General features: G+C 38.6%; 2 protein-coding genes across 2 annotated transcripts in view; both read right to left on the reverse strand.

The window, feature by feature from the left end:
• Positions 1-6,957: 6,957 nt before the first annotated feature.
• On the reverse strand, positions 6,958-13,799 carry GCSH (glycine cleavage system protein H). Its single transcript, XM_062586796.1, has 5 exons — positions 13,661-13,799; positions 10,231-10,310; positions 9,404-9,467; positions 7,706-7,837; positions 6,958-7,087 (listed from the first exon to the last, which is right to left on the reverse strand). The coding sequence occupies exons 1-5, from the start codon at positions 13,788-13,790 to the stop codon at positions 6,990-6,992; spliced, it is 504 nt and encodes a 167-aa protein (XP_062442780.1). The 5' UTR covers positions 13,791-13,799; the 3' UTR covers positions 6,958-6,989.
• A 651-nt stretch (positions 13,800-14,450) lies between these two features.
• LOC134146436 (polycystin-1-like protein 2) overlaps positions 14,451-26,192 on the reverse strand; it is a 42,332-nt gene continuing 30,590 nt past the window's right edge. The window contains exons 34-43 of the mRNA XM_062586858.1: positions 24,690-24,830; positions 23,829-24,014; positions 22,583-22,910; positions 21,430-21,563; positions 20,396-20,523; positions 19,895-20,055; positions 18,260-18,470; positions 16,700-16,801; positions 15,449-15,580; positions 14,451-14,561 (exon numbers count right to left, since the gene is read on the reverse strand). Coding sequence (XP_062442842.1) covers positions 14,451-14,561; positions 15,449-15,580; positions 16,700-16,801; positions 18,260-18,470; positions 19,895-20,055; positions 20,396-20,523; positions 21,430-21,563; positions 22,583-22,910; positions 23,829-24,014; positions 24,690-24,830 — 1,634 coding nt within the window. The remainder of the gene's footprint in view (positions 14,562-15,448; positions 15,581-16,699; positions 16,802-18,259; positions 18,471-19,894; positions 20,056-20,395; positions 20,524-21,429; positions 21,564-22,582; positions 22,911-23,828; positions 24,015-24,689; positions 24,831-26,192) is intronic.

Raw genomic sequence — 26,192 nt, forward strand, 5'->3', positions numbered from 1 at the left:
AATAGTCTCCATTAAGAGTGTCTTCTATGGAAGCTGATGTATGGTGAGTTATTTTGGAAATCTGGTCTTCTGATTTGTTGAAAGTAATGTTAAGTATAACTGTTACTCAAGATCAGATGAGATTTTTGGTTGGTGTAAATGTATGTAGTTAGTTTTGTAGTCTTGTGTCTTTAACGCAGTTTACAGACATAGCCAGTATAGTGTTCTGTAGTTCAGAACAGGATGTCTGTATTTTAACTGCTTGTGGTTTTACTCTGTCCCAGTTTTACATCATTACAGTAGCTAGCAACAATTGGAGCGTTCTCTTTACAGTTTCAATGTGTAGCTGCCAAAAGCCAGTTGTAGGTACTAGAAGGTACAGGATTAAATCTTTCTTGGAGGGAGTGGCTGTCATTGGGGGGGGGGGGATTTGTGAGATGCATGAGAACTGTGTTTTTGTTTGCTCTATCGTAAAAAATTTAAATTATCCAGTGCTGAAGGAGGAAGCTTTCTAAGTCCCATGTATACTGAGCAGTTTCAACAGTAGTATTCTCTCTCTAATCAACACATACTTTCTCCCCTGGTGATGGTGATAGAGAACTGAAGCTATCTAGATATTAGTAAGCGAATCTTAGGCTCTTATAAAAAGTCTTTCCTTGTCAATTGCTGGGCTCAGAATACTTGTTTCTTGAATTCTTATAAAGCATTAGGTTTCAGTCTTCTAGTAGATAGCACCTTATCTTACAGTGTCATGAACAGATGTCAGCTTTTTGCTGAGTAAACTTTTTAGCCCTTCTATATGATAGATAGCTACATAATCATAGGGAGAATGAAAGTTACATATCTGTTCTCATATATTTTGTATGACTTATTTTTCTGTACAACATAACTTGTTTTACTATATTCTTACAGAAATGTCTGCTTAGTTGTCTGTATATTGTTATTACTGTTCTTGACGTCTTTGGAAAGGCAAATCAAATAAAATATAACCCCAGATTTCTTCCCTCCCCCAAGGAATGTTTTCTGATTAAATGTGAAGCTAATCTTTTTGACTAAAAGCAAACTCTTAGCTCACATAAAATATAGAATCTAGATCTGTTTCCTTAAGGTACCACTGTATATATGTTAGAGTATAATAATCAGAATACTAGAATGTAATATTCCTGTTCTCTTTGCTAAGGCCTCTACTTTGAATTTAGAACTGCAGTTATGAATAGTTCTGAAGTTGAAAGGTGACAACTCTGGTTTAAGATTATAACAACATGACAGTGTTCTTAAATGGAAAAAAAGGCGTAGTTTTACATCATTCTCATGTGAGACTGTTCTATTCTCTATCTGAAATAGTACTTCTGTAAATCACACAGAAGCAGAGGCCTGTGTCCAAAAAGCAGGTGGTAGAGAAAGAGCAGCTGGAGCATTTTGTCTATCAGTTACCTCTTTGCTACGTCAGTGCATTGGAAGCATTTGTGCAATTACTCCCAACCAAGTCATAATCCATAGGGTATGTTACTACACAGCTGGGGTGATGTAGGTTTCTTTAATTTGGTCTGGGTAGAAATGGAAAAACTTTACTCAGTTAGTTATGAGGTCTTCCTTTTTCAGTTTATTCCTGAGCCAGTCTTTGCAGGTGAAGGAAAAGGGATCTTTTCGAGCGTTAAGTACTCTACTTTCATTGTACCAACTGAGCTTCATCCCATCTTCGTGGTCTTCCTGAACCCATCTTCTTGCTCCCTTTCATCTCCATGCCTTTCCCCTCCAGCAGGCAGAATCCAGAGAAAAGGCAGTAACTGTGGAAGAGATGCACTTGCATTTTATATAATTGCTTTAGATTCTTTGCTGCAACTGCACTCTGCTGATGGTACCTGTGATTGACATAACCAGTGATACTTACATAATAAAATCATAATTTATGGCAGGAGAGAGCAGAATGTGTGTATAAACACAATGATATACCTACTAGTGGAGATGAACCTATGGAAGATAATGGGAGAGTAGAAAAAAAAATCCTGAATTTTTGTCTTTATTGTGTGAACATGTTTATCAGTCTGATTTAAGAAATTCCCTGTAGTGTAATAAAAAGCTGACAAAAGCATTTCAGTTGTTGCTGAGGATCATGCATGAAAGCAAAAAGAAAGGTAGGCAGTGGTGATATTAGAGCAGTTTTGTCAGTTTTTGCTCTACTTTGCTCTGCCAATTGGGACACAAGTTAAGGGGTTGTCATATTGCCAAGAATATTTAATTCTCAGTCATTTTCTCCTGATCAGACACCTGCAGTGAAGAAGAGAGGGAGTAATAACTGACAGAAGGAACACACTCGTGTTCTAAGAAGTGCAGCCTTGTCCTTCTACTTTGTGGATTGTTTTTCATGGTTAGAGAAAGGTTAAAGTGCTGTACCTCCATTAAAATGGATCTCTGAGTGAAATACATCCAATAGTATAAATAATTAAACACTATAAACAAATTACAAAACAGGCTAATAGCAGAGGATGTAGAACATTAGTATTGCATTAAAATAGATCAGATGACTGAATTATCCTTTATCAGGGAGAGGAGACTAACCGGTTCAAATACCCCTGACTAAATATCCCTGCCAATGCTTTATGCTAGGATACTGTCTGAAATATGTGGAGACAGTAAAGAAAATGCATTCAGGGCACTCCTAGGCAATCTAGGCTGCTTTCAATTTTGTCTCCAGCTCATACCATCTACAGCATACCTTGCTGGTAATTTACATCGATAAGGCCCTGTGTCTTGCTCAAAGTGCTTTCCAAATTCTCTTATATCCATGAGGTCTAATTACCTAGGAATGGCATTCCAAAAGATGTTCAGTTTTCCATTAACTGATTTGCATTTCACCACATTAGAATACATCGCTGTTCTCTGTAAAAGTGGTCCTCTGTTCTTTGGGTGAATTTTGCAGTCTCTCTAAGACTGATTCAGCTTCCATTAATGTTAAAAGCAAATTTGCCTGTTACTTCGGTGGACTAATATGTTTGCCAAAGCTCCCAATGAATCCCTGCTGGATTAATTAAAAGACTCTTCTTGATGTAGTGGATAGCACTATTCTTAGAATTTGGTAAAATTTTAGATGCCACCTCTCTCCTTGTCAAATCCCTACCTTGACAAGCTGACAGTGTTATACAGGCTGCAGGAAACAGGAAAAGGAGACCAAGGGAGAAGCAAGCTGATAAAATGAGGTTGCAGTGAATTGTTTTGTTACATGTAGTTCTGGGAGGAGTGATTCTTAAACATTTTCAGACAAGCAATATAAGTTTAATTTTTTTCTGGTCTTGAAGTTGATTTAGGAAATTAAATGACACTGAAGCTCAGTCGTCAATGCAGTGCCTTTTAGAGAAAAAAACTGCTGAAGCGGAAAAGTGGGTTGACTTCTCTTCCCAGTCCTCTCTCTCTTTCCACTGTACTGCTATCATCGTTAATGTTTTGAGTGCCACCGTGTGTTGGAAGTATATGATGGTTTCTTTTTCAACTTGGAGTGATTTAAATCTGTATGTTACCATTTGACAGCTTGGCGCACTCCACCCTCGCTGAACTCATGTTATTGATTAATCATGTAGCATTGTTATTTTTTTTCTTTCTCTTCTCCAAAATATGCACTGCAGGTGGTCCATTTTCCTTTGTTACTATTTCTGTATTTCTGTTCTTTCAGTTGCATACCATTGTTTTTTTTTCCCTATAAATAACAATACATAATCTTTGTTATATACATGATGTGTCAAGATTCATAGGGAGAGGAAGTATTTTATTGGTTGGAAAACAGACAAAATATTAGGTGTGCAATGCTTTCAGGTTTGAAATAGATAAAAATCCTCAAAACTGAGTATGAATTGAAAAGTGTAGCTTAAAGTTTAGCTTGTATTATTCACCTAGATAATTTGAAATAAAAAGGGGGGGTGGTATTTGTGGAGCAGAAAAGAGATGTTGACAAGAGGTAAGGTGATGATGCAGTTAACCCCTATGAGATAGAGACTTAATTACTGCTTTTAGGAGAAACATGGAAATTTTAAGTTGCTATAAAACCAATCTCCCTACTCAGTCTATTAGCATCCACTAATTTTTAAGTTCTCAAGCTTCTTTGTTAAAGATACTTTATATGTCTCCCCTCAGAATCACGACTTGAGGCCAGAGACAGTGTTTTTATTGTGAAAAATCATCTCTTTTATTCATTTTCTACAGGAGCACATACTGTCAAACAACCCCCACCCCCGCCAATTTATACAAAAGTGTTTATAATCAAGTATGTCATAGTCCAAAACTGATACATATTCACTCCATCTCTTTGATGATTCTATTAAAAGTCTTCATTATGGATTCACGTTGGTAAGTTTGTTTTGCATTCTCGCTCTTGCAGAGTCTGGCTTGAATCAGTATGCATTGATCTGCCTGAAGTTTGCTTCTGATGAGTTTAGTGAAACTGGGGGATTGCTTGAGGTCTAGGAGTCCTACCTGGGTAGTATGTATCAAACACAGGTGAATAATTTCCTTTTGTAATGTAGTTCAGGCAATTAGGTAGCTTATACAAAGATATGAAAACAATACTCACTTCAATAGATGCCCTTCGGTCTAAATAGTTGCAGAACTAAGGATCTAAGATCTAAGCATCTCAGATCTCAGAACATCTAAGAACATCTCAGAACATCTAAGATCTAAGCCCTCAGCAAGAAGAAAGGCACCTACGTATCGCTGCTCCTGATTGCAGTAGTACTGGGAGATTTAATAAATCACTTCAAGGTCATAGCAAACTCTAAAAGAGCCAGGAACAGAGAGGTTTGTGGTCCTCTTCCTTAAACAAAAGGACATCCCTTCTCCAACTGTTTGGCATAAAAGAAAGGTGGAATTCTGCTTCAGATGGCTTCTCCAGAAAGTTGTCATTTATTCATGCTCATGTGTATCTTATAAACTCTACTAATACACAGATGAGGGCAAAATTTGAGGGAGAGACCAGACTTTCCAGTTTCTACTATTTCTCAAGTTATGTGATTAGTTCCTTAGGGATTTACAGGAGTGACTCTTTCATATTTCATTGATCAAAAGGAAAGAATACAAATATTTTCAACGCAAATGTACATAATGCTTTACAATGCTCCAGACTAACCTTAAAGGGAAATCCAAAAAAGGTCATATATGGCAGCAAATGAAGGGCATATCATTAATTACTCCCTTGTGAAGATGAAGAGAGTAGAGCTGAAGAAACAACAACCTGAAACATTTTCATGCATTCCTATGTTCATTAGCCTGCACTCATTCTAATTTGAATGAAAATTTCCTTTCAGAAGGTGCACAGGGCAGTTAAAGACCAAAACTAACATGGAGTCTGTAACAGAGACAAGGATCAAAATTCCATGTCTCCAGGCCTTGACTGTTGTCAAAGGTCTGTCAGGAATACTTCATGATGCTGTGAATAATGGTTAAGTACTCACCATTATTAAAGCACTTAATTCAGGTTTACTTGAGCTTTTTGCTTATCCACCATTGCCAAGACAGGACTCCTCTAGAACAACCAAACACACACTTTCTTCTTAATCACTTTCCAGTTCAAATTTGTAAGAAGAGAGAGTCTTGTCTTAGACATAGAGTGGTCTGTCTGTTGGCAAGGGGTTCACCTGAGACTTGTTTAGGAAAGCTTTAGATCTTCAGATTTCAAAAAAAAAAAAAACATGAATTGTTTTAACATCCTTTCAGATCTTAAAATAGGGCCTACATTTTTATATATTACAAAGTTTTAAAAAGAAGTTCCTGTATAACCTGTGGTATATTTCAGCCCATCTAGAATGGCTGCAGTATCAAAGTAACTTCCAAAGAAATTATAACCCTACCTTTGTCTTCTTATATGGATTAAACATTCCTGTTTCCTCTTAGATCAACTTAAATACGCTTCATTTATGCTCCTGTTGTTTTGTGGTTACTTAAAACCACTATTGTAAAATAGGGGACAAAAGCTTTAGTTTAGAGCTCTGTTGAACTCTTGGATTTTCCCCAAATGTTAGTCTGCACAACTTAGCCCTGCCCTTAGATGTCACATCAAATTTGAATGCATATTTGTGAATTCATTAAAGGTTAAGTGTAACGGAGTCAGCTGCTTTAGTTTACTGGTTTAGGAAATGAAAGTTTCAGTTTATTCCCATTATGTCCTCATGGCAGCAGCGCACATACTTCTTCCTAGAGATAGGCATATAGGTTTAAATTATAAACCAAAGTATTACTGATCACAGAGTTTTTAAGACTGCTCTTCTGAGATCACCACAATTGCTAAGCACAAGAGGTAAAATTTCTTAATTACTTGTGACATACATAGTGTTTGCTTAGTCTAGACAAGAAATACAGTCTAAACCATCCACTTGAGAACCCTGATAAACTGTATCATTGTGTGAGTTTTGCATACTAAGACAGTAAGTCAGAAGACAAGGACTATACCTTTGTAAGGGCTTAACTATTTGATTACATAATAAAGTGAAGAGGGAAAACATACGGGATTCTAGATCTGTGAAGTAGTACAACGTGTAAAAATCAGAGAGGTAGTTTGAATAGCTTCTCCTTTTTGGTATCATCTTGGTAACTATAATTAGGAAAAATATTAAAAGGTTAGGGAGACACTGCTTTTCCACTATCTTAGGAGTATAAAAAAAATAGGGAAAGCTGTAGTTCACAATAAGTCATGTGCCTATTACAGAGTTACCATGTTAATATACTAAGGCTGTTGTATATTAAATTGGATTGTCAAATGACTCTTGGGAGGTACCTAGTTTAACAAATATATTTTTTGCTTTCTAAAATAGCATAGGTTGGAAGTCTCAAAGTTACATAAATGAGGCAATTTAGATTAAGAAAAAGCCCTAGTCAGTTTGCAGATGTTAAACATTTTAGCACTGCAATTACTTATCTTGTATGTGAAAAGTGATACATTTTTCAGGTTGCCCAAATTGATTTTTTTCCACTGATTTATGACAAACTACACTGAAATATTTTATAAGGGTTTATTTCAGTATTCCAGCTCAGTCCTCAATAGATTTTATGTATCTCTCATAAGCATCTTCATTCATCAGTTCATCAAGTTCAGTGGGGTTTTCCACAGTCATCTTTATAAGCCAACCTGTAATTAAGAAATTAGAAAGAAACACAGTTGCTAATATCCTACTAGAAAGAGAGATTCATGTTACTTCCTTAGAAAAATACTCCCTCATAAAAATTCCCCATACAAATTCTGTAACACTGTGGTAGAATCAGCAGGACTTCACTGTCTTATACCAGTAAAGTAATGTTTAGATACTTGAAAAAATGTCTGTTACAAGAAATGTTACAAGAAATGGTCCGAGTCAGACCAGTTAGCTAAAGTAGTATTGTCTCTGACAGCAGCATTAAAGAAATACTATTTAGAGAGAGGAAAAACACCCGACCCTATCCCTCCAGTATCTTGAGATGTTACAGGATAAAAAATTAAAATGCAATGAAGGGAAATAAAACTAAATTCAAGCTCAATCCATGACTAAAAAGAAAACATTACAAAGAAGTTGGCAGCAAGGACAAGACTGCAATAATGCTTTCATGCTATAAGTTTTATTGGGCTTGAGCTATATTCAATACATTCAATTTTAAGCCTCCACACCATTAAACTTGAAGAATTAAAAGCCACATATCTACCTGTGAGAGCAAGCAACACTGTCAGGATCCAGACAGTATCCTTTATTGAAAGATAAAAATGACATCTTACCATCTTGATAACAAGATTTATTGACAAGCCCTGGATTTTCTGCAAGGGCAGCATTAATTTCAGTCACTTCTCCAGTGAGAGGAGAATAGAGTTCACTAGCGGCTTTCACACTTTCCAGTGCTCCAAACTCATCTGAAACATAGAATATGATTTAATGCTCCTAGGAGGAATATATGAAATGATTTAGTTTTGTAGACAGATACTCTGATGATGACCTGGCCAATAAAAGTAGTGCCTTAATATTGAACAAGGAAACTTTCAAAGAGGCTGAAGTCATCAACAGTATGACAGTGATCAGAAGTACTAAATTTGAAGTTTATGCTCCTCAATTATTTTAGGGAACTTGTAAAATACTGGCTACTATAATAGTATCTGGCTAATACAGAAGGGATGGATATGTCTTATATTTGTCTGGTCCTTTAGTTAAAACCCTACAGCATGATCCAGCTCTTGCTGCAACCGGTCTAAATGGGCCTTCTATGTACTACTAAAACCTTTCTCTGTATAAGTTGGCTACAAAACAGATGCAGCCATAGTTTCAGAAGTCTCAGGGCTTTTTTTGGAAATGCTATCAAATATCATTTACACTCATTGGAAAATACACATTAGTGTTTAGGAGTACCACACTGGAACCATCCAGCTGTCCTTCCTTTTTTTTTTTGTATTTTATATGCAGTTATGAAAACGGTGCCTGAGGCAACATTAATCAGAGTAACTCTAAACCACAGAGAAGCAAGACAGGCTGGAGGAACGTGGTGCAGTCAGAAGACAGTTAGGCATGAGCACAAGGAATCAGAGAAGACCTGGAATTAGATTAAGGCTAGAACTGGTAGGAAAGCAAGAACTAAATGGAAATGAAATTCCTTCTGATAAAATAAAACTACAAGTTGGTTAATTAAAGCCCTAAACAGGAAGAGCTTTTGTGTAACATTCACTATTCAAACCAACATACAGATTTGGCTGAAACAGTTCTATGGGGACCCATTACACAAGAAAGATGTCAAAAGAAAGGCCTGACATTTTACCTCAGCAAATTTATATTCTTGTTCTGCAACATCTCAAGCTAATGATAAGTGCTCCATATAAATACAAAATAGACTTTTCCTTTCTACTTGCTAATGCTCACTCTTCTATAACATATAAAGTTACATAACTGCATGATTAAGAGTGTAACAATTTCTAAGTTCCTAATGGGTAAAACAACCTATCACTGCAGTTGATACCAAAAATTAATGAGTTTGTATGTTTACAAAAAAATGAGAGCTTGATATCAATTAAACCTTACTGTTTCTTACATTGCAATTCATGAAATGCATAGTTGCAGAATCACAGATAAGCTTGCCTAAAACCTAGCAAGGAGTTGAAATCAAAGCATAAAAAAGTGTATTTTAAAACCAGAGTATAAATAGAATTACTATAAAAACGTATTTCAAGTATTTAGTTTTTAAATAAATGTCTTCACAGTTTAAAAGGTAGATTGTCTCTGCTGTTACGCATGGCCTAAGATTATTTAGTTTTATCTGACAGTTAAGAGTCTGAAAATAAAGCTGCTATCTTAGAAATACCTGAATTAATTTTGCGTCCAGAAGATGTATAATGGTATTAACAAAAAAAAATTAATTCATAAAATTCAACTTTGCAAAGGCTGAGTGGGATAAGTATAATGATTATTTCATTAGAAACTATAGCTGAACTTACCATGTTTATTCAACTTGGTCCCAACCTCTGGAAGACTACAATAAACAACATCTCCTAATGCTTCCTTAAAAGAAAAACAAATAAATTAAAGCATACATTAAAGAAACTGTATGTAAGAGATATTTGATATAGTAACTCCAGAACTAATGGAGTATTCAAGTTTTCTCCCCCCTCTCTTGCCACCTGTCTCCCACTTCAGTTCTCATTCTTTTTAAGGATTACACGTTCATAATGGAAGTCACTTTGGGTTTTTTTTGGTTAAAAAACCCCAATCTCTGAAAATGTAATGAAAATCATGCCCCAGGTGACAAATTACTGTTTATCTATTATAGTATTGATAATCCTAAGGCTGAGCGATAGGGATTATATAGAGAGTTCTTCAGGCAGGATGGGAAAATATCTGCTGGTCTTCTTAGAGAACCACTGACCGCTATTATCATAGATTAAGACATATATGCTACATCGTACTTCAATTCACAGTTGTTCTTTAGCCAGAAGAGTTCCATAACATTCAAGTTCAAGTGGAATTTGGCCTGAAAAGTACATGGCAACCTCTTCATATAACTGTATGGTTATATGCTCTCCATAGGCTTCATCTGAAGTGATTAAGAATTTATCAAAGAATGCCGAAGCAGCATTAAGTTTATAAACAATATGATAGCTCTAAGTCCAAAATCTCAGTGTATTGCATATGCTATTAAAATAATAATTATATAAAAAACCCAGTACCTATCCAAAGCAAGGACAAGAGCAGGTATATGTAAGTTAATATCACAGGCTTAGGTAGGAGGAAAAGAAAAAAAAAAAAGAAAGAAAAAAATCAGTACCTGTGCAAAATTGCTGATTCCTACTGTTCCGATACCATTTTCAACTGATATCCATTCATGCTTGTCTGTAAATTTGCGGGCTAAAATGAAACAAACTTGGTATTTCAGAATTACATGACATGTTGCTTGCTGAGATATAATAATACTTTTGCAGGTTTAAGCCCTGCTTTTTTTTTTTTTTTTTTTTTTTTTTTTTTTTTTATGAGGTTAGTTTTTTGTCTGTTTTCCCTGGAAAATAAGGCATTCATGACATCTTCAGCGGCACAACAGAAGCTCACTAAGGGTATTGCTGATAGCATTATTAGTTCCTGTGTAATCACAAAGACTGATACAGTACAGGAGCAAAAGGAGTAGTTCTAGTTCACAGAAGTATAAATCAAAAGTGCATACGTGTATTTTACCTACAGCTACTCATCTCCATGATAGCCTAGTGGCTTTTCCAACCTATTCAGTGATTATTTCTGCCAACCCCTTTATTATTATTAACAAGAACAGTGTTAAAGACATGTTGGAAAAATGTGACCATTCCAAAATCTCATTCAAGGTACTGCATACTTAAATAGAGCCATTATTTGCAGTGAAGAGCTGCAACCTAGGCATTTTAAGTGGCTGATCGCCCTCCCTCCTGCTAATATTTTCTGTAAGGTCTGTTTCTCACTTGTTTAATGTTGGCACAGATTTATGTAAAATTAAGGCCAGTCAATATTGAGCAAATTAATAATGCCACTCATACAGGTAACTATTACCTAAGAGAATTTGCTCTCTGTTAATACTGTTACTATAAAATGATTCAGGTGAACTACTATGTTGTTCTTAAAACAAGCATATTTAAGATCCTTTGTAGTGTTTCCACTAAGATTCCTTCTTTCCATTTTTTTTGCTTTCGTTCTAGTCTTCACTTGTTGCACTAGTCCAATCAGACAAGGGAGATTACAGAACCTGGAGAAGATAACTTCATAAACTGAACTTCCTATGTGCCACATCAGTGCAGCTGAACCTTCCTTTTAGCTCCAAAATTTTCTTCTTGGGCTTCTCCTCTAAGATGGACTTCTGAGCCTCCTTAGAGAAACTAAACTTGACTTTTCAGAGTATCCTTAATATTTGTATTTTACTCAAAATATTTTGCATGTTTATTTTCCATGCAGTAGCAATCAGAAAAAGCAGAGATTTCAGCTAGCATTATTTAAATCTACATAAATTTCTTATGACATATTCTAATGAACAGAGGAAACCAAGTATCTTGTAAATCATTTTAGGTCAAGACACTAAATCCATGGATAATAGCAATGTCATTGGAAATGAGCAATGAACCATGAAAACAGATAATGATGAGGAATTTCAAACCCAAAGTGAATGCTATGTGTGTATATCACAAGGAAGCCAGCCAGTACCTTTTTATGTAGAATAATAATATTGTATAAGATCCATTTAAAAGCAAGATTAGAAAAAGAGAAAGAAGGACAGAAGATTTCAGGTTTAATTTAGAACAAAGTAGACTGTTAGAAGAGCACATAAGAAAAATTCTAACCATGTAACATACACTGTAAATAAATCCAAGGCCAAATTAGAGAGAGTTAATAAGTAATCTTAAAATTTGAACTTTGAATTTATGCAATCAGCACATTAAATAAATCAGATTAAACTAATATGAGATGTCAAAGCATACCAAATCCCTTCTGTAAGTATTCTTTTTCAGAAGGGCAGCTGAATTTACTCTAACTTCATCAACTCCAACATGACTTTGTTTTCAGTTCAACTAGTGGATTCTAAATTCAGATCTTCATTTAATGTAGCTCCCCCTCTGTTAAATATTTCATAAAGATATACCAGAAGAGTAAAGGGAAACTCACACCTCTACAAACAGGCATACAAAATGTTTCCTCTCTGCCTAAAACAAAGGTATGAGTTATGTTATTACCTTCCAGTTATAGCTATAGAAAATGATGGGCTTATTAAACAATTACAGTAGTAAAAATATTTAGCTCTTGATTCATCTGATTTGCTAATAACAAAAATATTTCTTTCACTTGCAAAGGCAGCAGGAGTCTAGGTTAAAGGGTGAACTTTTATAGTATATTCTCCTCCTCTTCTCCAGCTCTACCTTCTCCTTTGCACTTCTCTTTCCGGAATACTACAGTACAGCAGAGGCATTGGTTAGACTGACCTGAGCTGCTCTAACGTGAACAGGCCCAAGGCCCTGAAAATCTGGCTCAGATTTCCTGCCAGCCTAAACCATTCTAAGTGCTGGAGGCCTGTCTTTACCATCCACACGTTTTTGCCCTCTTGTACTGTTGACAATACTCTTTGAATCCATCAACAAGCTGTTTCAGCATGCTAATTCAAGAAAAAGCTACCCACTTTTGCATGGACTCCATTTTCTCCTTACTCAGCCTGCTCAGTGAAGGTTCTGGCTGGGGCCACAGCAGGAGGGAAGGACGGCAGCAGTCAGATCAGCTTTGAAAGCTAAAACTGCAGCTTGGTGATGAGGTCAGTGGTGTGGCAATTCAGGGAAGCGAACCAGCTCCTCATGGGATGAGGAATCAGAGGAGCATCAGCACCAAAACAAAGGATAGATGAAACTGCGCTACCAAAAACAGGAAGAGAGCAACTGTCCCTTTCAGCCACGGGATCCGCTACACGGGCTCAGCCATCTTGCGGGGCCGCGCTCCAGTTCTCCCACAGACAAGCCCTGCGCGCGTCCCGCTAGTCTGGATGAGCCAGCAGAGCCCATTCATCCTCGCGCGGCCGCTCTGGCTACGGCCTGCTGTAATCCTAACTGCTCAGAATGAGAGCGGAGTAGTTCACTGGAGCTGCACTGGAGCTCCCAAATCCCCTCTGTTAGGTGGCTCCTGTCTGCACAGGACGGCTAAACCACGTGTGTCGATATAAAGTACCTTTGCATACAAAGCTCTGCCCATGCCGCTGGGGCCTGGCCGGCAGACTTTTACACTTTCATATGACACTGCACACAGGACAGCGAAGTCACTTAAGAACTCATCTCCCGTCACAAATTTCTGAGGTGTGTTAGTACTGACTCCCGGTTAGCGAACAGATGCAGGCAGTGACTTGGGCAGCAGCTGCAGCACAGCCGCTCGGCTGCAGGCTGCGCCGCAGGCGCCCTCCGCGGCCGCTCAGCTCCGCGCCCCGGCAGCAGCGGCCCCCGCGCGCCCGCCTCGGCCCTGGCGGCGCGCAGCGCCGCGCCCGCCCCGCTCCCGCAGCCCAGCGAGCCCCCCGCGCGGGAAGCCCCAGGAGCTCCGCATGGCGGCGGCGGCGGCGGGGGCCCCCTCCCCCGCGGCACAGCCGGCCCCAGGCACGCCGGGGAGCCCGCACCCTGCGGCCCGCTCCGGACCGGCCGCTCCGCGCCCGGCGGGACGAGCGCCCCGCGCCGCGCCGCGCCGCACCGCTGCAAACGGCGCCACGCGCGACTCACCCGACAGCAGCAGCGAGCTGGTCGCGAGCCTCCGGGCCGCGAGCACCTGCGGCCCCCGCGGCCGCAGCGCGGGCGGCCAGAGGCGCGGCGCCAAGGCGGGCGCGACCCGCCGCAGCGCTCCCCACGCCATCTTTGCCGGGCGCCCTCGCGCGGGCGGCGGCGGGCGGCGCCGCGCGGCGCCGCGGGGGCGGGGCGGGGGCGGTGGTGACGGGGGGCGGGGCGGGGCGGGGGCGGCCGCGGGGGGCGGGGCGGCGGCCGCGGGGGGCGGGGCGGCGGCCGCGGGGGGCGGGGCGGCGGCCGCGGGGGGCGGGGCGGCGGCGGCGGGCGGGGCTCGCGCCGCCCTTGCGGGTGCCGCTGCGCGGCGCGGGGCGGAGTTCCGGCTCGCCTGCAGCCTGCCGCCGGCGAACGTGGCGTTTTAAGTCCTCTGCAGAAGTTTGAGTCGCGGATCGGTAACTGGATGCCGTCTTTTGATGGCGCCTCACTGACAGCTGTTGGTGTTAGCCAAACAGTGCAACAAATGCTTGGTGTCTATTAAATACAGATGCTAAGTCTACAGGAAGTATGCACTTGGGGACATTTTATTTTAGATTTAGTATTACTTTTCAGCTAGTACACCATAATAGCATCAGGCAGCAAAAGTTTATTGGTTGAATGGCGCAGCTCTTGAAAGGACAGCATTTTAGTCAGAAGCCACTAAATCTAGCCACTGCAGCTGATAGTCAAAAAGTAAACTCGTTCATCCATGAACAAAGCAGTTTTTCATTATGGTTACCAATTTATTGTTGATACGTTATTCCAGCTGACCATTAGTGATTGGCTTCTCTTCCTTCTTGCATTTAATCCCAAAGAAACTGAAAAGTTTCATTAGCATTAGATCAACAATCTCCTCTTCTTCTGAAGCCTGAAAGAATATAACAGAAAAAAGTTGCTAGGACACACAGACTAGAAACCTATAGTCTCTGCTGAAACCAGAAAAGTTACAAGAGAAAATCTGCACTTGACATGAAGTGAGCCAAATGTCACTCTAAGCAGAGGGTGAATATCTGCCAAAGCAGAACATCACACAAATATTTTTTATCAAGATGAGAGTCCCAGATAGCCTGTAGGTGAATATGTACATAATAGAAGAAATTTTGACTCTGTCAAAGCCTGTGGAAATCTTGCCACTGGAGCCTGGAGTTCACTAGCTAACTGCCATACAACTAGTGGTATATATAACTAGCAGCCCCTCATTTCTAGATACCACAAATGAGAAGGACAAGCATATCTTATTTTCTATTGGTCATTTCATTTGCTTTCTTCTCCCTTAACTTCGTTTACAAAGTAAAGTATTCATTAAGGATTTTTGGTCAGTGACGAAGCGCTAAGCTGGATTTCACACCATGCTATCAATAACTTGAAAGGGTCAGATGCTTACAGCGATTTTAAAAGGGAGCTGTATAGTCCTCATGAAGATGCTAGTAGTTTTGGCACTAATTTAGATGAAGCTAGGATACGAGTCCAAGGTTGTTGTTGTTGTTTTTTTTTTTTTTTTCTGGATTTAGTATGTGAACATAATATAGACTACAAATAAGATTTGGTACTAACTCTGAACACAGACCCATCTGAATGGAAATGGACAGTGTGAATCTGCAGAGTCTGAAGTGTTCTTTATGCATAAATGTTGACTTCTTAAGAGCGGACAGGGTTTACATGCATTTCGTCAGCTGGTGAAACGCCTAAGTCATGTGTACGTACACACTGCACAAGAAATGTTAAAAAACAGCAGAAGAGCTTAGATGAACACACCTGGTAATGCTTCTGCTCCTCACTGAAAGCAACCAGAATCACTGAAATGAACAAATTCAGCACCACAAATGTCATGAAAATGATGCAGGATCCAATTAAGAAGGAGCCTAAAATTGGATTGTAGTCCAAGACCTGTAGTATTAATAAGATAACGCATCATATTTTGGTTATAACAAAAGAGTATACATATAAGCAGCTTAACACTAAAAAAGGAGTTTGTCAGTTTGAAAATCCTTGGAGCTAATAAATTATTAATATATAATATATTTATATATATTTATACACATATTTTTCTCCTTTAGTCATTTTCATACTTTGATACAGTATAGTACAAACAATAGAGTATTTTTATGTATATGATATATAAATATGGACAATCTTTTTTTTAATGCATGTCAGCATAATAGTGTGAAAGTTTTGTGTTAAAGCTGGCAATCCTGGAGATTTGTTTATCCACAGAACAAACAGCTTAAGCTCCATCATGCTTCAGCTATCAAAGTATAGATGAGATTTCTATGTGCTTTTACTTAGTAATATCTTTACAAAGAACCCCTGTCATATCGTCACAGACACACACCAACTAAGGATTGTATAGAAATTAAAAAACCTCATTTTCATGTAAGCTATAGTACAGGAATATATTTTCATGATTAGCAACATGAGTGGGATGTAAAAGTGAAAAACATCCCTGTTGAATCCATGGTATAAAAAAAATCCACCAGGATGGACTTCACAGTCAGAGATGTCTGAAAACTAGTTTAAGCTGCAAATATTTGTCTGAAGGATATTGTAACATTTGAAAGAACTTAAAAGGTCAAGAATAATAAAAATAAATGTAACAAAGTTCTTTGTTGCGGAAGACCTAGCCTTTCTTGAGAAGGCGATGAGTCAATATTTAGAACAAATGCGGAACGTCACTTGCATTTCTGCCCATAGTTTTCTAAGGAAATTGCTTCAGACCTTTCCAGCAGTCTGTAAGCAACTAGTTAAAATGAAAGCAACTAGTTCTCTCAATGACAGTTTAATTATGAGTGTACTGATGTTCAGAATGGGACATGAGATGTATTTCATCTAATGTTCTTTTCTGTTTTGATGAGAAAGGGTATCTGCTTTAGGAGGCTTTAGAACTTGCAAAATTAGATGTCTAGCACTAATTGAAAGTCTTTCCATTTGCTAGTTCAAAGCATATTGATGATTGGATATCTGAGATGCTAATGATAGAAATAAACTTCTCAAAGTTAGAGATGGTACCTCCTCATAGTTGAAGATTCCTAGCTGAAGACTGACCATTGTCTCTGCTGAATCAAAAAGGGTTTTGTAAGAGTAGAGCTTCCAGCCAAATATCAGGTTTGTCTGCAGGGGAAAGAAGACATACCTTGCATCATAGTCAGAGTACTTGCTGCAAACGTAGCTAGTGACTGTTATACACAGAGAAAGCTCTCCTAGTTTATCATTGGAGTCACGTGAAGTGTCTTTAGGGTGGTTTTTTTTTTGGTATGCAATCAGGGAAAACACCTGACAAGGTCATAGAAGAACACTGGGCTAAAGGTAAGAATTAGATTCGCACTTCCTGAATGTGCTACAACTGTAACTATAACCCTTCTCTTTTATCTCTTGGATGTGTGAATGTCTTATGCCTGCTCAGCTTGCCACTAGATATTTAAAAGAACTGCAAAGGCATGACAAAATCATGAAAGTAATTTAGTCCATCTCCCACGCAGCAGATTTATCTCTGCATAATTGACTAAATTCATCACAGTTAAAAACACTTGCCTACGAGTGCACAGTCCACTCACCATTTCAAACATGTAGCTTGCTTCTTTGCACTCAGCAACCAAGGAGTTATTTTCTTCATTTATATCTTGTGGGCCTACATATGTCTGTAACCCCAGGACACAGCTTAACAATAACCTAAGCTAATTTAAATGGAGGCTGCTGCAGTCTCACTTTTTCTTTGGTCCCTACATACATATTCCTGCCTCCCTCTTTCACTACTCCAGCACTTGCATGATGTGACAGCAGGCTGGGCAATGGAACTGATCCACACAAAATCTTACCACTAACTTTACATGTTAAATTTTTGGCCATCAGTGCCTAAAGCTGTTCAGTTGCTAGAGTGTCAGTGATGGAGAAGTGACAGATTAGGAACATGAAGTCAGGCAGGAATAAGGTGCAGCGGGTTCTATTTGTCACAAAACTACCCTTCACATTACAGGTTTGATCTGGTTTAGAGGGTTTCCACTAAAGTTTTCCACAATAGCAACTGAGATGTGCTGAATTTCCCACATCCCTCTGCCAGAAGATTTACACGAAACATTTCAGATAAATAGTAAATATATACAAATAGCTGCAGTCAAATAATTCCTTAATCTCATGAGAAGGAAAAAGAACAGTTTATTTACATAATAGTTTATTTGCATAATTCCCATAATAGGTGGAAAAATAATTATTTCCCACTTAAAAAGCAGCCAAACTGAAAATGGCACTTCATATGCTTTCTTTGATTTGAGCTTTATCCAGAAAATGAGTTTCCCTATACTTTGCTCTTTATCACAACTATTACACATTCAGAATTTTAAATTGCAAAGAACAGACAAGTGGATATTTTAGCTTATCTTTCACTTATATTGAAGAATCAGACTTCAGGCAGTATATTGCAGCCATCAAGCTGCTAACTTAAGATTTAGACAGACAGCTTTATTTAGTTTTAGATTTCCGACTCATATTGCTTTCACCATTCAAGAACAAGTCATTCAATCTGCAAGTACCTTGATGCAGACTGCAAACAACAGAAACCACAGTGATACTCACGGCAATGGAATAGGCTAGGAACATGATTGCAATAACAGTGATGAATCCAGAGATATCACCCCAGGCCCTCCTTAGGGTTGAAGTGATCATGCTTAGTTTGGGGTTGAGCCTCAGTAGATGCCACAGTTTTACTGTGGAGAGAAGTACTAGGAAAGCAATCAGGTAGCCAAGAACTGCATCAGCTCTTGCTGTTTCATTAAAGCTTACGCAGCTGTAAGGAAAAAAGAAAAGATTTATTAAACAATGCACATAGAGGCCTTTGAACTGCATGAATGAGTATACTGGAAAAGTCAATCGCTCTGGACTTGTTTTCGGTGTAGGGCTAACTTGAGCTCTTGCTTGAATGTTCCTTTCTGTACTTCCTGCTGTGTGCAAACAAAAGGTCAGTAATACATGGTACATTTTTTTATCAGCATTGGCCAGAGCTGAGAGAGGATCGAGGGTATAACCCAAATGCTACTGTTTTTCAGTTAGTCACAGGTTAAAGACAGCTATCCTTTTTTTTTTTTTTTTTTTTTTTTTTTTTTTTATGACAGAGGTGACCACAAAAAGCTTTAAAAAACTGTAATGCTAGTGTGACTTATGACATATACATGTATGATGTATACATGCTACATGAGCAAGAACATAGCCATCAGGTGAAAGGAAGTGATTATTCTGTCCTCTCATTCAGCACTTGTAAGGCTGCATCTGCAATAGTGAGTCCAATTTTGGGTCCCCAAGTGAAAGAGACATGGACAAATGGAGTGAGTCCAGTGGAGGGCTGCTAAGAGAGTCAGGGGTTGGAGTATAGGGCATATGAGAGGGGGATGAGGGAGATAGATAGGTTTGCTCAGCCTGGAGAAAAGAAAGCTAAGGATTGCAGTCTAATTGATGTCCTCAGCTACTTAGTGGATAGTTATAGAGAGGATGGAATCAGACACTTCTTGCGGTGCACAGCAAAAGGACAAGGGGTAGTAGTCACAAATTACAGCAAAAGAAATTCCAATTATATACGAAAAACCTACCCCCCCATTTTTTTTAACCATGACAGTAATTAAATGGTGGAATGTAATTAAATTCCAGAGAGGCTGTGGAATTTAAGCTAAGTATCCTTGGAGAAACTTGAAACTCAACCCAAATGAGGCCCTGAACAACCTGATCTAACACTAAAGCAAAGGATTGTAGCAGAGGCCCCTTCCTATGTAAATTATCTTTAATCTCTTTCCTGTTTGACTGTATTTTTTAAACAATGTTATTGTTTTCCATTCTGTATAAAATAAGCCATTGCTGTCCTCTACAGAATGGTTACCTACAACAAAGAGTGAGGCAGATGATGTGCCATCAGGCCGCGTGTCCTGTAGCAGAAAGACTTGTTGATTCAGAAGAGGGTGATGCAGCTAGGGCACTAGCAGTAGGCTAGGAGACTTGGTGCTCAAGTCTGTTAGATTTTGTTAAAGCAATATGTTTTGTTACAGCAAAACAGAAAATCCTGTTGCTGACACACATGCAAGCCCTGAAATGCTTACACACTTCATGAATATAGATACATGGGCTAACATCACCTAGCACAGACAAGCTGCTGTCTAGGAAAAGTGATCTGTTTCTGCATTAGTAGCACTGACGAAGGACGGACTAGCTAGCATTAATACTTACTCCTCTTTGTGTTCCTGGTAGTAGCTGATGTCTCGGGCCCCTAGGATTGTCCGCTTCACAAACACTGACAGGGCACTCCAGCTAATCAATATAATGGCCAGCTCCAGGAGATTCCACTTGCTGTGGAAGTATCTCCATTTCAGACTCTTCATAAGTTTTCCCTGTGAAAACAGTTTTGCTGTTCCAGTCTCCAACTCCGTATTATGCAGTACACCTCTAAAGACTAGGGCTGTCCCTTCTGCAGTGAAACAGATTACTGCACATCCATATAACTACATCTTGCACTGATTTATAATTTTCTTTCTCAAAAGAAGCATTCCTGTCAAATAAAATGTGCCTTCCTATGTTTTAATAAAGATACAGTGTCTAATTCAGATCTCCCATTGGGGCAAGTCAGCAGCAGCACTATTGAAGTCAAGTACCAACTTGAAGTATTTGTAAATGAGATCAGAACCAGAAGCAATACGATACCTGGCACCAGAAGTTCCCATTGGATCTCACCTGTACTACCATGTAGTAGACAATAAAGAAGAAATAAATTACTTCTGCTGCAATGACAAAGATGTGGAGACTGCTGGTGTATGGGTAAAGCCGGATACTTTGCAGCTCTGCACTTGTGAAGAAGGCCCCTAAAAAATAATGGTATTTACCTCAGTGCTGTAATAATTACATCTTTCTGTTTACATTCAAACAACTTACTTCACCAGTAAAACCCCTATACTCACATTCACTTCAATGTGAGCCTGAATCAAGCTATCAGACTAAGAGTTACATTGACTGTGTAAGTAGCCTTAGAAGTGTTCTTTCAAATTTTCCTCAAATAGAAATTCAGCCAGTCAATGGTTTTTGGAGTGCTAGTACTCTCTTTTATAATAGTAATCCCAGTAGAGCTGAGTTTAGTTTGACTGCAAATGCAAACATGCAACAGTAGGATCTGGAGATTTAAATTTGAATCTCATTCTAAAAAGAAAATTAGCTCAGTTCTGTGGTCTGGTTGGGATATTTTGCAATACTGCGACAAACCTGAGGAAGGCTACTGTTCAGATTAAACTTTTTGTAGGCTATTCAAGCATGAATCTAGTTCTACTAGTCTCTCTGTTGTGCCTATATAACATAATACAATGATTACATGGCCGCATTTTATAAGTTTCTAGAACAAAAAAGACAGATTCTATTATTTGTGCTTTTTTGTCTTAATACTGTGTTGATTAGCTGAAATAATTAGGAATCAAATTTTCTTGTTCCTGTTGTGTACCTTTTAGAGATTCAGTTTCAGTACTGTTCTTTCTTCAGCACCAGATGACTACAGCATGAGCAAACATGATATATGCCGTTATGGTCTGTATTACTGTGGCACTACCTCAACTTCGAAATGGTTTGTAATTTTTTTATTGATTCTGCCATTATTAGAGTTATTAGCACACTTCTGTTTGTTGAATCAAGAACTTGGTAAGCACTGACAGCATGTAAATATCCAATCTGTAGATGCGTTGCTTGCTTTCTTCTGAAATGTGTAAGTTAAAAAAGGCTCTCACCTAAAGCATTTGTTTCGAACATCAGACTTATAATGCAGAAGAGATTCACGTTGGCATTGTAGACTGTAAATTCAATGAACACAGCTCTTGTAAAGGTGTCTAGCCAGACGTTGGTGAAAAGGTACTGGAGAATTCTGTCAAAAAGTATACAGCCAGTCATCTAATCCATTCAGGAGAGAAACAGCATTACACAGAGGGTAGGAGTTTGGACATTATCACAGAGAAAAGGCAAACCAGACATTCCAGAGGACCTCTGGTCTGTGAAATCTAAGGAAGAGAGAGGATATTTGCATTATTAGTCTAGGTGCTAAGTTTCTTTTTGCCTCTTCTGGAGAATCAGATACTTGATATTGGTCAATGCTAAAATTGCAATATTTCAGGTAACTGACTCATTTACCTCGTATCAGTTCCTGTATACCTATCTCCAAAAAACATGTAAATTACCTGCAAGTTTGGAACTCCAGCCCTGTGGGGTACTTCTTGCTGCTCATTTACCTCTGGTCCTTTATCAGCCAAGTTCTTTTAAGTCCTGGATTTCAAGACCTCATTTCCTGTTATTTCACTTTTACTGCTACTATTCATATTAACACAGAGGAAATTTTTTTCAGGAATATTTCTCTCATTTTCCTCCTTTAATGATGACTAGAAAGTGGATACAAAACTATCTGCAAGGATCTGGGGAGTATAAACACTAAAGAGGGAGATAAAGAAGCTTCAGAGATCTTACTGTGATCTGAAAAAAGAGAAAGATTTAGGCTAAATTATTTTCTTACTACCTTTGACATCCCCTCTGAAAATTCACTACTTTAGACAGCAAAAGCTAGACTAGATCCAGCACTGGAATAATACTGCACTGTTAGGACGGATTTATTAGTTTTCCAACATTATGTATTTCTGTAAATTAGAAATCCACATATGTAAGTTAGTAAAACAGATTCTAATTTTGGACCCTGATTATTTCCTAAAATGGAGCAAGGCAATAAGAATATAAATTGCACTGAAGCCACCACAATAATATCTATAATATCCAGATATAATCCTCAGTAGCAAAACTAGGATTAATTTCAGATAGCATCTCTAAATAAGGTAGAGAAAAGAGTAGCATTCATACTACAACAGATTCACTAATAATTTACTTTAGTACACAGGATACCTGGAGGCATTCTTAGGCTCTGTTCCCAGATGAATCACATATCCTCCTCCTCTGTAGACGGCCAGTTTGCCCCAGATTGGGTGCCCTCTTAGTTTGGACTGACTCTGATACTGCCATGCTGAGCGCAGGTCAGAGGAGTTATCAAAGGCTGAGGTGTTCCAGTGCTCCCCATAATCTGATGTATCTTCTGTTTGTAACGTATATGGGGCATGGCATTCCCGAATCACACGCTGGAGTTTGGGAGCAATGGGGCAGGTGTCTCCTTTCACTCTTACTTGGCGAATTCGGGCACTACCCACCAGTTTGGAATTGCCATCTGTAATGAATCCTAAACAGGAGATGGAAAAAAAGCCACAGTATGGCAAAACTACTACTAAAATTTTTCATATCATTTATTGTTTTGGTATAGCTTCTGTTAAAAAACCCCACAACACCGTAAGTAAATGAAAATTAAGCCCTTGTCCTGATTCGAACTGAGTTCTTAGATGACGTCCATAGATCCATTCACAAAGTTCAGTATCATTATCAATCTGTATTTTATAGAGGAGGAAACTGAGATCTGCAGGAGAAAATTTACTTGCTTAGAGTCACACAGCAGAGCGGCTGTGTGCAGCCTGTGTTCACAGTAGGCTAGTGCCTACTGTGTTAATGCATTTTAATATTTGCTTTTAAATGTAGGCTGTTCTTAGTACTGGATATGGCTAGAGAGAAACATGGTGATGTTCTGAAATTTGCTTTCACTGTGACCTAAGCCATGACACAAACAGCTCTCCTGAAGAAAAGCTTTATAGTGCCATCTATCTACCATTCTTTTTTAATGCAGAAAGAAGCTCATGTAAGCTCTGAGGTATATATCTGAATGCCTGTAATGAGTAACATAAAATGTAAAAAATGTAAAATTACAATGCCAAACTTGTGTATTATATTAAAGATAATTAAAATATCAGGCCACATTAAACTTGGGGTTGGGCTGGTGGAATCATATCAGAGGTTAACTTGGTTATTATGTTTCAGTGCACAATGTACTGCAGCCAGTCAACCATGCACATAATGGTTAGGCAGTGTAGAAGTATAGATCGATTGTTGTTGTCTACTAGGATTCATAAATCCACATTAGCATTATACACTCATAATCCCCTCCTCCAATCCAATATGCCTGTGCAAATTGGAGATAAGTATAAAATATAATGTTTCAGATTCTGGCAAGCTAAGGTGAAGCAATTTGATATGAACACAGTCTCTGTACCTTTATATGATCCATAAAGATTTTTGACTAAGGTAGTTTTTGCCCATGTGAAAAAATCCTGGTAACTATAAACATCCTGGAATCCATCTGTAAAGCTGTTCTCAATGTGCTTGTTTAAGTAGTAGGAATTGGGATCTCTCTGCCCATAGGCAACCAATAGCAGCATCCATAAAAATCCCAGATAGACTAGAAAAGACAAGAAGAAACAGCATACGGAAGCTCAGAATTAATACTGCTGTTAGTACTGCTGTCACCAATTATTAGGTTAAAGAGACATTGTGTAAGACTCCAACTACTGTTAATGAATTTACACAAGATACTTCAAAGTGCTGAATTTTAGGCATATTAGATTTGGAGTATGAGTAGTGATCAAGAAAATAAGTGGGCAAGTTGGCTGAACACCACCACCAACAAAGGCTCTAAATGGAACTACTAGTCTGACTTTGTTTCAAGTGAAGTTAAAGTAGTTTTTTCCATTGCTTTTAGAGTAAGTGAGACTGAAGAGTAAGTCATTATCTGTAGAAAATTTTTGCTTTTAGAAAGATGCCCTCCAATTGCTGTTTTGATTCCACCTTTTAAGCATTGACCTCCTCCTTTTGCCCTTTCTATTTTTTCTTTAGCCTCTCACATTTTTGTAGTCTGTTTCCTTACCATAAAATCCAGCCTTAGCTACACTTTTATCTCCAGCTAACATTTCTATTCCCTTTCAGCTCAAACTGCACTGACTGCACCTCCACACCCTAATGGCTAGAAGAAAGCAAAAGATACACTACTTCATTTTTAACTAGGAGAACAATATTTTCACTGCTGTAAAAATATTGATACAGATAAAACAAGAAGATAATTAACGATGGCTAATACCCAGGATTTCTCTGATGAGGGCAAATGCTTTTTGCTCCTTCATATAGCTGATTTTCATTTTCTCAACATCTGTTGCAGGAGGTGGCTGGTAGATGTTGCTTCTGCTATCCCGTCGGGCTCCAAAGAGAGGATTTGAATCACCTGTGAGTGAGAGCAGGAAAACCTAGAATCCTTCAATATATCCTGCTTTTCATTTGCTTTGATATTGTAAGGAAATATTAATACTTTCTCTTATGAAGATAGGGAACATGACTTAAGCCATCAGGAGAGTAAGGTAACGATGGTGAGGGAAGCAGTTCACACAGTATGGCAGGTTCAGGCTGTAACCCTGTAGCCCGGGTGTCCCTCTCTTCCTGTTGCTCAGCCTAGGCTGAGCATCTAAAAAAATGATATATTCAGAGCTTGTGACTGATCAGGGAGAAAACTGTTGAACAGCACTCTTCGCTGTAGCCTAGGACTCCTGTTTGTCACTGTAAACTTTTTTTTAGACATGATTGTGATTGCAGTACCCACTATTTGATTAATGGGAATAGTAATACAGATAATTGTGATAGTTGATTGGCTGTATAATACTATAAATTGGAAAACTGAGAGCTTTCATATCGTAAGACTTAAAGAAGTGGTAAATTTCCTTATAACAGAAGTTGAGTTTTAGACATGCTTGTTAGATAAAGATCTACCATATTGGGTGAGAGTGCAACATTTTGCACTGTACTACATGTTTATTTTCACCAGGTTGTTGAATAGATATCCTGTGAAAACAGAGATGTCTGCTTAAATAGGTCTCCCTGTAAATCTGTTTTTCCTTATGTCTGATAGGAGAGCTAAAATATTTAAGGATGACTTCTGCATATTTATAGCACTAATTAACTAAATTTGATGTTAATGTTTTCAGTTTGCTGCATTTTATTTATATTTTTCCCTAGATGTTCCTCAAACATTGGCAGACTGAAATGTAGTTGCTGAGCTACCAGAAGACTTTCACAGTTCCTCATCTTATATGAATCAGTATAGGAAAATGATTGTTCTTTCCTGACTTCAGCAAGCCAGTGATGGGGGAAGGAAGAAGTCAGATACCAGTATCCTAGGAGCAGGTAGGTCCTCCAATAACAAGAGCAATCTCACAACTTGGTAGAAGTGTGCATGTATACATATTTGCAGAGGTAAAAAAATACAGAAAAAGATAAACAAGGAGGTATTATTCTTTTGATCTGGAATGTTTTCTCCTTTATCTTTTTCATCTTGTGGTCTTTTTCATTAAGTAGTCTGCAAAATATATCCTACCTAGACATACAGTGGTCATTCTCCCCTTCATTGCTCTTCTAGGAATATTTCCCAACCCGTACTGATTCTTCTGATGTAGAGCTGAAGGGATATCTTCACTCATATTCCTCTCTGACTGGCACAAAATTAATTATTTAGCTTTGTCCCCACTTTCATGCTGACCTTGGAAATGTTAATGGGTGGGCATGTAGTCATAGCACCTGTGTATTCCAGAGATTT

This window comes from Rhea pennata, chromosome 13 (assembly GCF_028389875.1).
Source record: "Rhea pennata isolate bPtePen1 chromosome 13, bPtePen1.pri, whole genome shotgun sequence".
In the NCBI taxonomy this organism is placed as follows: domain Eukaryota; kingdom Metazoa; phylum Chordata; class Aves; order Rheiformes; family Rheidae; genus Rhea; species Rhea pennata.

Excerpts from the sequence above, each read along its gene's own strand:
- GCSH (XM_062586796.1), bottom strand. The coding sequence starts at position 13,790 with ATGGCGTGGGGAGCGCTGCGGCGGGTCGCGCCCGCCTTGGCGCCGCGC. Across the intron at positions 10,311-13,660 it reads CAGCTCGCTGCTGCTGTCGG|CCCGCAAATTTACAGACAAG; the intron begins GTGAGTCGCGCG and ends GTTTCATTTTAG. Across the intron at positions 9,468-10,230 it reads GAATCAGCAATTTTGCACAG|GAAGCATTAGGAGATGTTGT; the intron begins GTACTGATTTTT and ends TTTTCTTTTAAG.